Source organism: Microtus pennsylvanicus, chromosome 2 (genome assembly GCF_037038515.1).
Source record: "Microtus pennsylvanicus isolate mMicPen1 chromosome 2, mMicPen1.hap1, whole genome shotgun sequence".
In the NCBI taxonomy this organism is placed as follows: domain Eukaryota; kingdom Metazoa; phylum Chordata; class Mammalia; order Rodentia; family Cricetidae; genus Microtus; species Microtus pennsylvanicus.
In genome coordinates, this window is record NC_134580.1 from 28,756,091 (window position 1) to 28,768,531 (window position 12,441).

Genomic DNA, 12,441 nt, shown 5'->3' on the forward strand with positions numbered 1-12,441 from the left:
ATTTCTCTCTCACTCTGGTGTTCTTTTCATGTAGCACGGAGCTCATCAGCAACCGGAAATGAAGCCTTTTAATGGCAGTGAAAACCCTTCCCTTCTGACTGAAAAGCACTCGCTGAGATACCGTTATGCCGATTCGAGTATCCTAAACCAAGAAGACCGCACCATAGAGCTTTTGTGAAGAAACTAAAAAAGGAGAGAAAGAAAAGATATACTGTGAGGTGCTAACAAAAGACATGAAGAAGAGAGCTGTGGCATGCAGAGTCTTCGGGAAAACCGTATGGAGAGAGATGGTTGACTGACAAACAGGAGAGACACCCTGAGTCATGGCTTTGGAGGTCAGTGCTAAAATTTCTATCCTAGTGGGAGAGAGTTTAATGACTGAGATAAAATAATGAGAATTTACTGCAAGGAGATTAAAGCGGGACTAAAATATAAATATCAGCAACTTTTTTTTTTTGTAAGTTGTAGCTTTGGTGCCTGTCCTAGAACTAGCTCTGTAGACCAGGCTGGCCTCGAACTCACAGATCCACCTGCCTCTGCCTCTTGAGTGCTGGGATTAAAGGCGTGCACCACCACTGCCTGGCCAAGTAAAGTATCAGCAACTTAATGGTGAATAGAGTTTGGTATCAATGTGAGAAAGTGAGGTGTTTTTTTGTTTTTTGTTTTTTATGTGAAGCAAACCAAAGGAGATTACATGGACTAAGAATATAAAGCCAGGGATATGGTGCACACCTTTCATCCCAGCACTCAGGAGGCAGAGACAGACAGGTGGATCTCTGTAAATTTGAGGCTAACCTGGTCTACAAAGCAGGTTCCAGGACAGCCAGTGCTGATGTTATACAGAAAAACCTTGTCTTGAAAAACCAAACCAGCCGGGTGGTGGTGGCGCACACCTTTAATTCCTGCACTCGGGAATCAGAGGCAGGCGGATCTCTGTGAGTCTGAGGCCAGCCTGATCAACAAGAGCTAGTTCTAGGACAGGCTCTAAAGCTACAGAGATACCCTGTCCCAAAAAACAAAAGAAAAAAGAAAAAAAAGAAAAGAAAGAAAAAGAAAAGCCAAACCAACCAACCAACCAAACAAAAAGGGTGGGGCTGGGTGTGGTGGTGCACACTTTTAATCCCAGCATTGGAGAGGCAGAGGCAGGATCTCTGTGAGCTAGAGGCCAGCCTCCTATACACATAGCAAGTTCCTGGACAGCCAGGACTACACAGAGAGACTTTGTTTCAGAAAAAGGGAGAGGGAGAGAGAACAGAATTGAAAGCTTGGGGCTGGAGAGATGGCACAGCGGTTAAGAGCATTTGTTACTTTTGCAGAGGACCCAGGTTCAGTTCCCAGTGCAAAGACATACATGTAGGCAAACAAACATAGGTGGAGAATCCTTCTCCAACCACCTGCTCTCAAAGTAACTCACACAGAGGCTTAAGATTAATTATAAAAGCTCAAGCGATAGCTCAGGCTTGTGACGAGCTAACTCTTAAATTAACCCATATTTCTATCTATGCTTTGCTATGTTACCTCATATTCTACATGTTCTGCTTCCCTGGCAGCTGGTTGGGGTCTCTTCACTCTGCCCTTCTCCTTTCCAGTACCCTCAGGTTGATTGCCCTGCCTAACTTTATCCTGCCTTGCTATAGACCTATATGCTTCTTTATTAAGCAATGAAAGTAATCATACTCACAGTGTACAGCACAATCATAGATATGAAATGAAGATGCTCCTGTCCTTTAAAAAGGTAAGAGGAAGATCCTGTGGCTGGAGAGATGGCTCAGCTATCAAGAGAGCACTGCTATTGCAGTTCCACGCACCCACATCTGGTGGTTCACAACCACCTTGGAGGGGAATCTGTGGCTTCAGGCCATCAAGGGTTCTTCTCTCATGAGCATATAGCTGAACTCAGATCCCTAACAATACACAAAGACAGTAAAAATGAATCGTGTTTCTTTTTTTTTTTCTTTTTCTTTTTGGTTTTTTGAGACAGGGTTTCTCTGTAGCTTTGGAGCCTGTCCTGGAACTAGCTCTTATAGACCAGGCTGGCCTTGTACTCACAGAGATCCACCTGCCTCTGCCTCCCAAGTGCTGGGATTAAAGGCGTGCGCCACCACTGCCCGGCTGTGTTTCTTTTTTTAATGGAGTCTGGAGAGATGGCTTTGTGATTAAGAACTTGGGGGCTCTCACAGATGACTTATGTTCAATTTTCAACATCTACACAGCTGTTCACGACCATCTGTAACTCCCATTTCAGGGGATCTGATGCCCTCTTCTGGCCTCCACGTACAATAGGCACACATCTGGTTCAGTCACATATATATATATATATTTAAAGTATTTAATAAAAATACTGGGGAAAGGGAAAGGTTTTTTTAAATTTATTTATTAAAGATTTCTGCCTCCTCCCCGCCACCGCCTCCCATTTCCTTCCCCCTCTCCCAGGGAAAGGTTTTTAAGATGAACAAGCATGAGTTCATGAAAATGAAAACCTCACTTTAAGGTATATTTTTAAAATCATTATTATTATTATTAATTTTTGTTTTTTGAGACAAAGTTTCTCTGTAGCTTTGGAACCTGTGGAACCTGTCCAGGAACTCACTTCATAGACCAGGCTGGCCTTGAACTCACAGAGAGCCACCTGTTTCTGCCTCCTGAGTGCTGGAATTAAAGGCACGTGCCACCACGGCCCAGCCCACCGCCTGGTTTTTAGTTTTTTTCTTTCTTTTCTTTTTTTTTAAATCACTGAATGGGGAAAATATGAAGGCAACTAAAAGTCCCGCCCTCAAGAGACAACGTTTCACTATAGAGCATGCGAGACACTACATCTGGCAGACAGACAAGAGTATTTTAAAAGGTGAGGGTAGCTGGGTAGGGTGGCACACGCCGTTCATCTCAGCACTCATCTCAGCACTGGGGAGGCAATGTTTGGTCAACTTCTATAGAGTCCTTGTCTCAAAAAAAAGAAAAGAAAAGAAAAAAAGAAAGAAAAGAAAAAAGTGTGAGGTGGGTGTGAGACACAGGCCTTTGATCCCAGAACTCCAGAGACAGTGGCAGTGGCAGAGTCAGGTAGATCTCTGTGGGTGTGGCCTGGTCTGCAGGATCCAGGACAACACAACAAAAACAAAAACAAAAAACGTGTTGGGGGGGAGGGTTGAAATTAAAGGATACTTGGTAAGAGAAAAATAACTCTAGCAACATAACAAAACAACATGGATTTTAAAAGCTTTCTAGTCCTTTATTTGACTAGGTAAACAGCAGCAAGAGAGATCTAGACTAATTATTAGTTCGCAGCACTTTACGCATCCCAGTGGAGCATCGTCACGTTAATGAAGCCCCATTCCAAGGAGCCTGGGGCTAAGTTCTATTAAATTTATGTTTAAAAGAATCTGAGGTGCTACAGGGCTCCTTCGACAAACCAGGGACAGTAACGATTTATTCACAGGGTCTTGAGGTGAACTCACGCAAAGTGCTTAGGAGAGTGCCAGGCACGCAGTACGCAGTTAATTTCGAGCAGCCACACGAGTCTCTGCGCTGCTACTGCAGCCTGCCCCACCCCCTTCCACGTTTCCAGCAGGGGCAGGGGCGAGGACGTCGCACACAGCCGCCTTTTAATCAAACCTAGACTCTCAACTCCGACAACTGCGCAAACTCTAGGGGTGCGGCGGTCATGGAGCTGAGAAAAGGGAAAACGGGTGAGTGGGAGCTTTCCACAACCCGCTGCCCGGGACGGAGCGGCCTGCACAGCATGCGCCCACGCCACACGAGCGAGCGAGACGCTTTCGCTCACGCCGCCAGAGGAGAGCGAGCCATAGCAAAGCACGCCGCGGGGAGGGGTCCTCTCCCGGAAGCAGTTTGTCTGCAGAACCGGAAACAGTTGTTTTTCAAGGAAGGCGGGACCGGGCGGGTCAGGGCGCAGCGGCTGACGGCGGGGGAGGAGCCGGTCCACTGCCGGGTGGAGGGGCAAGGCGAGTGTCCTTATCCTAGCGATTGGGGCCCGGGCCTGGGAGCCAGTTGGAGTCGCGGCAGCGTGAACGATCGGGCCGAGCGGAAGCAGACATGTTGCTCTTCGTGGAGGTGAGTGGCTTCGGTCGTCCGGCCTGGCTCTGAGAGGAGCCCAAGTGTCGGGGGCGCGGGCCGGTCCCACCGCCATGTGACTTGCCAGGCCGTACACGCCGCGGAGCCCGCCGAGAGGCTGACACAGCACCTGGGCCGTGCAGGCCTGCAGCCCCACCGTGCGCGCCGCGCACTGCAGCGAGCCGTGGGGGTCGGCGCCCGTGTTGGCGGCGGCGGGGAAGGACGGTGGCGCGGCGGGGGCTCGGCTGAGGTGGCGTGAGGCGCGGAGGGCGAGGGAGCCGAGTGTCCCATATGGAGCTCCCGGCGGCGGCGAACGGGCGGGGGCGGGGGGCGGAGTCTGCGGAGAAAGGGCGATCAGGTGGGCGCGTTCGGGGGCCCGGAGGCCTCGCGCGGCGGCCGGGACGGCCGGGCAACGTGTGGGACCGCGGGAGGGACGCGGCGGCACGCGGGGGTCCTGGCTTCGGTCTGGTTAATTTGGGGAGGGGCGTGCTCTTAAAAGAGAACGGAAAGACCCCCACCCTCCAACCCCGACCCCCAAGCTTTACCTTTTAAAACTCTTGTTCGGGTTGGGCGATTGGGTCTGGAACGTTCAGTGGGTGAAAGCGACTTAGTTTGAGCGGCGAAGCCCGACAGGGGTCGGCAGCCTTGAAAGGCACCGCTCTGACCTTTTGTAAAAGTTACTCGGGCTGCGGCTGCGTGCTGCGGGTTAATCCCGCGAACCTATTAAAAGCTATTTACACGGGAAATTACAAGAGTGGAGAAAACGTAGGGAAAAGCCGAGCTTTTGTGGTGGTGTTGGATCAGTGGAATTACTCTGTTTCATTGGACCGTCTACCGTCCGCCTATTTGAGTTTTCAAGGTAGTGATTACCTGGCTTAAATAATGAAGTGTAATTTCTCTCATTTCTGTCCTGTTGTGTTCAGTGAGCATCAGCTGACTGCCTGGCAAATGCTTTGAGTAGATTCCAGATCATATTGTTCTTACATTGTGAAAACGTCAATCCAGCAAAGTGCAACTTTGCAACTTGGCATTTGTTAACTATGCCCATAAAAAGAATCTTTTCATGAGGGCAGGAATCACAGGTTGTATAATGGACTTGGAAGCTGGGGCTACTTATGGGGGAAGGGTGTTGTGAGGTGGTGGGTGAATCGTATTCCCTGGTAGGGTAGTCTGGCATAAAATAAATAAGCAGTTTTATATATTTTTACTTTCATCGTGTATATTTGTTGTACATGGTACTGTGTTACATAAGGATATTGTAACACAGGCATATGTGTTGTATATTAGGCAAATTCCTATACGCTCCTTTTTTTTTTCTCTGCTATTCTACCTTTTACATTCCCTGAAAGTTTATGTAGCTAATAAGCTTGGGATCCATAAATTAAACATTAAAGACACTTAGTGTATATTCAAGACTAGTAATATGTTTTAATTCGGATATTTGAAGCAAAACACTAACAGTTTTGACTGTTCTATTTTTTCTTTTAAATTTAAAATCCACCTTGTTTAAATTTAAAATTCTTTCAAATTTTAAAACCCACCTTGTTTTACTTTAACAGAATAAGAAATCAGGTTTTATTGTAATCCGGGCTAGTTTGTTTTAGGAATTACTGTGCTGTGCAAATATTGCAAGGTTTTTGTTTGTTTTGTTTTGTGTTTGGTTTTTCAGGACTGTTTCTCTGTGTAGCCCTGGCTGTCCTGTCACTTGCTGTGTGACCAGGCTGACCTTGAACTCAGAGGTCTGCCTGCCTCTGCCCCGGGAGTGCTGGGATTAAAGACTTGCACCACCCAGCTGTGTTGCAGGCTTTAAGGAGAAAAAGGGAGAGACAGTAAACTAGACAAGATTGTGACGTTTGTTTTGTCTATATAATTTCCAAAATAAACTGAGAGTTTCAAGTTGATTTGACTTTATTAAAATGTGAACTTTACTAGTAGGTATGTTCTTTAGTGTTTTTGCCAGACCCTCTCCTGCCTCTTAAAACAACATTGCAATGTTTTTATAGTTGAGGGAACAAGTTGAGAGGTTAAAAGGAATTAGTAGCCGGGTGGTGGTGGCTCACGCCTTTAATCCCAGCACTAAGGAGGCTGAGGCAGAGGCCTGCAGATCTCTTTAAATATGAGGCCAGCCTGGTCTACAAGTGCTAGTTCCAGGACAGGCTCCAAAAGCTACAGAGAAACCCTGTCTCAAAACAAAAAACAACAAGATAAAACAAAAACTTAGTAAATGCTAAGCAATAGAAATCATTTAGATCCGAGTCGAACTAACCAGCTACAATTTCCCAATATAGACATAGTACATGCCTCTGCCTCCCAAAATGCTGGGATTAAAGGTGTATACTTCTACACATGGCTCAGGTAATGAATATTGAGGCTGTATTATTACTGTGTTTTTCACTAAACAGCTATTTAAAGTTAATATCCCCATTAGTCATTTCTTTGGCTCAGTTTATCTTTTTTTTCTCATGCAGTTTATTGAAAATTAGTGTTCTGAAATATTCAGGACTTAATATGTGGTCCTAAAACCAGTCAGAAACAAGACATTAGTTATTTGACATAAAAAAAAAATACTGTATTTGATTTTTAGGTGATTGAGGATATGCAAAACCCAAGGTCTTGAACACTACAGGAATAAGCTGTACTACTGATACCCAAGCCTAGTATTGATTCTCATAACCTCATGATACAGAAATTCTCAACAAGGGACCAGAGCTCAGAAGTTTCCACTGGACTGCAGTTAGTAAAGAATTGAAAATTCTAAGTCATAGTTGAAGTAATGGGGTCTTTTCCTGTCTCCAAGAGAAATCACATGTCTTCATATTTTATTTCAAATTTTGCAGATAACTCGAAGCATTTATACTCATTTCTCCTTGATATGTTAAAATTATTTAGTTTGTTAATAAAATCTATTTGTTGGCTGAGTCGTGATGGCCTACAACTTTAATCACAGCACTTGAGAGGCAGAGGCAGACAGATTTCTGAATTCCAGGACAGCTAGGGCTACATGGAGAATCTCTGTCTTGAAAAACAAACCAAAAAAAAATCCCTTATTTTCCTACTAAATATAGTACAATTTTGATATATTTAAATATACAATTTTAAGATGTTTTGGTAACTACTGTTTAGTATAATTGGTTTGCTCTGTAATTTTACATAAATGTATATGTGTGTATGCACATCTGTATATATTTGTTTTTTTTCTTCTTTGGTTTTTGATTATTCGAGATGGTGTAGCTTTGAATCCTATCTTGAACTCACTCTGTAGATTACACTGGCCTCAAACTCACAGAGATCCACCTGCCTCTCCTCCCGAGTGCTAGGAATAAAGGTGTGCACCACCACTGCCTGGTTATATTTGTTTTTTTGAGACAGGGTTTCTCTGTGTGTAGCCCTGGCTGCTCTGGAACTTTCTCCATGTAACAGGCTGGCCTCAAAAGCATTGATCCACCTGAAGGTGTATACCAACACCGCCCGGCTTGCTTTGCTGTCTCTCTCTGTCTCTCTCTCTCTCTCTCTCTCTCTCTCTCTCTCTCTCTCTCTCTCTCTCTCTCTCTCTCTCTCTAAATGGTTTAGATCAACAGTAAACTGGTCAATAGTGACACTTCTTTAATCCCAGCACTCAGGAACCAGAGGCCAGAAATTTTGAGGCCAGCTTGGTCTACACAGAGCCTCTTCTGAATTCTAGGATGTTTGCTCTCCACTGAGATTGATGATTGACCGCAGGGCCCTGTGGATATCAGGCAAGTGCTCTACCACTGAGTATCCCAGTCCTTGACTTTTTTTTTTTTTAAAAAGACAGGCAAAACTGGGCGGTGGCGGCGCACGCCTTCAATCCCAGCACTCGGGAGGCAGAGGCAGGTGGATCTCTGATCTATCTCAAAAAAACCGAAAAGAAAAAGACAGGCAAATGTTTTAAAGATTTTACTTTATTATACAGCCCTGACTGGTCTGGAACTTACTCTGCCTGCCTCTGCCTCCCAGCACTGGGATTGAAGGCATGTACCACCACTCCTGCTTTCAGCTCTTGGCATTTCAGTGACCACTAAAATTGCATTTCTCGGCCGGGAGGTGGTGGCGCACGCCTTTAATCCCAGCACTTGGGAGGCAGAGGCATGCGGATCTCTGTGAGTTCGAGACCAGCCTGGTCTACAAGAGCTAGTTCCAGGGCAGGCTCCAAAACCACAGAGAAACCCTGTCTCGACAAACCAAAAAAAAAAAAATTGGATTTCTCTTTATTCAAGTTTTTCCCTGACAATATTTTAATATATCACACACACACACATACCCTAGGTTGCTTGAATTACTCTTGTTTTTAAACATTATATTGGTAAATTTATTAAAAGTTGTTTTGTGGCCTGGGCTAGAAACAGTTCCTAGACTACCAAGTACTGGGATTACAGGCATGAACATCTGCGTTCAATTTAAAGGTTTTTTTTTTTTTAATTTGTAGAACAGGGTTTTGTTTTTTGTTTGTGTGTTTAGAGTTGCTTGAGACCCGCAAATGTCACACAAACTTTTTTTGGTTTTGTTTGCTTGTATTGTGAAAATATAAGGGCTCTCCTGGAACCCTCTTTGAGGACTAGGCTGGCCTCAAACTATACAGAGATCCACCTGCCTCTGCCTCCTCCTCATAATAACCCCAGGGCCTAGGATTAAAGGCTGCAGCCACCACCACACTAGCTGTCTGGAGTAGATTCTCTCCTTCCACTATATGGGCCCCAGGGTTAAAAACTCCACTTGTCAAGCTTAACAGCAAGTGCCTTTACCCATTAAGCCATTTCGCTGGCCCTTCATTGATATTTTTTAAGGACATTCACATTATAATGTCGCATCACCACATCTACCTCCAGATTTTTTTCATTAGATTTTGTGAAATTGGAACTTGGTGAGTTGGCTCATTGATTGAATGCTTGCTGCCCTTCCAGGGGACCCAGGTTCAGTTCCCAATACCCAAATCTGGCAACTCACAACTCCAGCTCCAGACTTCTGTTGGTCTCTGACATCATAGAGACATACATAAGTAGTAATAAATCCTTTTTTCCTAAGGAAACTCTGAACCCATTAAACAATTTTTCACTTTACAACATTTGAAACATAAATTTTTTTCTAACTGAAGTTTAATGCTTTTAACTCGTAGATTGTAGCATTTTATTTTATTTTTGGTTTTTCAAGACAGTGTTTCTCTGCAGCTTTGGAGCCTGCCCTGGAACTTGCTCTTGTAGACCAGGCTGGCCTTGAACTCACAGAGATTCACCTGCCTCTGCCTCTCCAGAGTGCTGGGATTAAAGGTGCGCACCACCACCGCCTGGCTGATTGTAGCATTTTAAATTTTATATTATTAGCATTATGCTATGATAGGGAATGCCTTTAATCACTGCATGTCAACAGGTGGATCTCTGTGACTTTGATGCCAGCATGTTCTACATAATGAGTACCAGGACAGCCTTTTTCAAAAATGAAGTAAAATAAGGTGTGGAATAACTTTATTTTATGCTAATTAAAGCTGATCTTATGCCTTTTTGCCCCAAATACAGTTCTCAGGTTTTGTTTCTTTTTTTAAATCTTACTGGTTTTTCGAGACAGGGTTTCTCTGTGTAGCTTTGGAGCCTGTCCTGGAACTAGCTCTGTAGACCGGGCTGGTCTCGAACTCACAGAGATCCGCCTGCCTCTGCCTCCCGAGTGCTGGGATTAAAGGCGTGCGCCACCATCGCCCGGCCTGGCTTTGAATTTTTTAATTTATTTTTTTTTAGCTAGGGTTGTTAGATACCATTGAAAATCAATCTGTGTGTACATATTTGTAGATGTTTTTTTAGCCTCACTCCTGTATCTTTGTATATGTGGACATGTGCATGCTTTGGAAGCCAAGATGAATGTTGGATGTCTTCCTCAATTGCTTTTCACTTACTTTTTGAGACAGGTTTCTTACTGAACCTGTAGCTCACCAATTTGATTATGTTGATTGGCCAGCCAGCTCCTGGTGTCTACCTGCTCCTGGTGTCTTCCCTAGAATCGCCCCCCCCCAACATTTATCTGTGTGTTTGTATATACATGTACTCTTTCTTTTTTGTGTCATGACACACCAGTAGAGGCTAGGCGACAGCTTGCAGGAGTCATTCCTATTCCATCATATGTGTTCTGGGAATCCCTCAAAGGTCACCATGTTTAATGGCAAACAGTTTACCTGCTAAGTCCTCTCACCAGCGCCCCTTCTTTTTCTTTTGAAATACAGTCTCATTCACTGTGATGTAGTTTTGACGGTCTAGAACTTGTGTAGACCAGAGTGAATTTGCTTCCAAAGTGCTGGATTTAGAAGCATGGACTACCATGCTATCAGATTTTGTTTGTTTATTTACTTTTGTAAGCAGGGTCTTTGTAGTCCTGGCTGTCCTGGAACACACTCTGTAGACTAGGCTGGCTTTGAACTCCACCTGCCTCAGCCTCCTGAGAGGTCTGTCTGTTTCTTTCTTTCTTTCTTTCTTTCTTTCTTTCTTTCTTTCTTTCTTTCTTTCTTTCTTTTTTTAAGTGTAGGTGCTAGAGCTAGGTCTCAAGGTTTTTGGGGTTTTTTTTTGTTTTTTTGTTTTTTTTTTTTTTTGGTTTTTCGAGACAGGATTTCTCTATGGTTTTGGAGCCTGTCCTGGAACTAGCTCTTGTAGACCAGGCTGGTCTCGAACTCACAGAAATCCGCCTGCCTCTGCCTCCTGACTGCTGGGATTAAAGGCGTGCACCACCACCACCCGGCAGGTCTCAAGTTTTAATGCTTCTGTGGAAAAGCACTGCACTGACTGAGCTGTCTTCCAGCCTCCTCCTCCTCCTCCTCATTATTATTATTATATTATTATTATTTTTGATACAGGGTTTCTCTGTTTTTGATGCCTGTCCTGGAACTAGCTCTTGTAGACCAGGCTGTCCTCAAACTCACAGAGATCCGCCTGCCTCTGCCTCCCGAGTGCTGGGATTAAAGGCGTGCGCCACCACCTTTACTGCTTGGCCCAACCCTCATACTATATTTTTTAAAAAAGAATGATTTGGAGGAAGAAAGTGTATGAACAAATTTGTAAATATTTTTAGTCTTCATTTTTTCTTATATGGGCCATTAAACCTGAGCCTTTACAAGGTGAACAGCGTTGAAGCACTAAGCATCCCCAACCTCTTTAAATTGTGTAAACTTTACCAAGAAAAGTTATGAGTAAATGAATAGCTTGTGGTTTTGAACAGTTGTGGGTTTTTTTTTTAGTATTTATATGAAACAAATATGCATTTAGGAAATCAATACAAATATTGCTACACAGAGTGGCCTGTATTTTGGAATGCGATGTCTCGGTGGTTAAGTGCACTGACTGTTTTTTCAGAGGATCCGGGTTTGATTCCCAGTACCTACATAATACAGCCATCTATAACTCTAGTCCGAGGGGGTCCAGGGCCCTTTTCTGGCCTGTGTGTACTACATGTACATCGTGCACAGATATATGTGCAGGCAAAACACCCATAGGAATAAAAGGTTAATTGGAATTTTTGTGTGTGTGTTGTCACATTTATTTATTTATTAATTAAAGATTTCTGTCTCCTCCCCGCCACCGCCTCCCATTTCCCTCCCCCTCCCCCAATCAATTCCCCCTCTCTCATAAGCCTGAAGAGCAGTCAGGGTTCCCTGCCCTGTGGGGAGTCCAAGGACCTTCCACCTCCTTCCAGGTCTAGTAAGTTCATTGGAATTTTTAAAGAAGGGTACAAAAGAGTTTTTTTGGAGCTGCAGATTCTAGTTTGTAAAAAGCAAGTTACTGAAAATACCGATACTAGTCATTTTAGATTTGCTTGGGCTGTCTGCTTCCTCCATATTTCTTCTCAGTTAATGAAAGTAATTGTTGATACTAGATAAACATTTCAAATCTGTAATTTTGGTTTTCTGCCTTGGATCTAAAACAAGATTTTGTTGTAGTTGAAATGTAGTCTAACTCTGAGTTGCCGAGGCATATGCGGTTGAGGATGTTGAGAAACTTGTTAATCCAGGTATTGTTATAAAAAAGGACTTCTTTAAATATTCTTAATGAAAAATGGAAAATGACTCTGCTTTGACATTTATTATACTTGTAATTTGTGATTTACTTAATTTTGTTTTCTGTAAAAATATGAAGCATTTTCTCAATCTTGAAAGTATAAATTTGAGAATCTTTGCTTGTAATGTTAGCAGCAGATGCCGAACTCAACCTCAGTAAAACTCCCTAGCCTCAAGTTCCTATGTGTAATTTGTTCCTATCTTCTGACATGGTTATGTTTATGATGCTTCCGTATTTAATCATATACATTCTGGTAGCAGGTGGTAGCTATATATGTAGTACATATATAGCTGTACTATGGTGTGAGTTGTTGATTGATATAAGTACA

The 12,441-nt window shown here is 43.7% G+C and overlaps 1 protein-coding gene across 2 annotated transcripts in view; it reads left to right on the forward strand.

Annotated features, from left to right (window-relative positions):
* The first annotated feature begins 3,899 nt into the window (after positions 1–3,899).
* Larp4 (La ribonucleoprotein 4) overlaps positions 3,900–12,441 on the forward strand; it is a 58,644-nt gene continuing 50,102 nt past the window's right edge. Inside the window, exon 1 of one of the 2 annotated variants that reach the window (XM_075960648.1) lies at positions 3,900–4,065. In XM_075960648.1, the coding sequence (XP_075816763.1) occupies positions 4,048–4,065 (18 nt within the window). In that variant the 5' untranslated portion in view covers positions 3,900–4,047. The remainder of the gene's footprint in view (positions 4,066–12,441) is intronic. The other variant, XM_075960649.1, reaches the window with a different exon arrangement.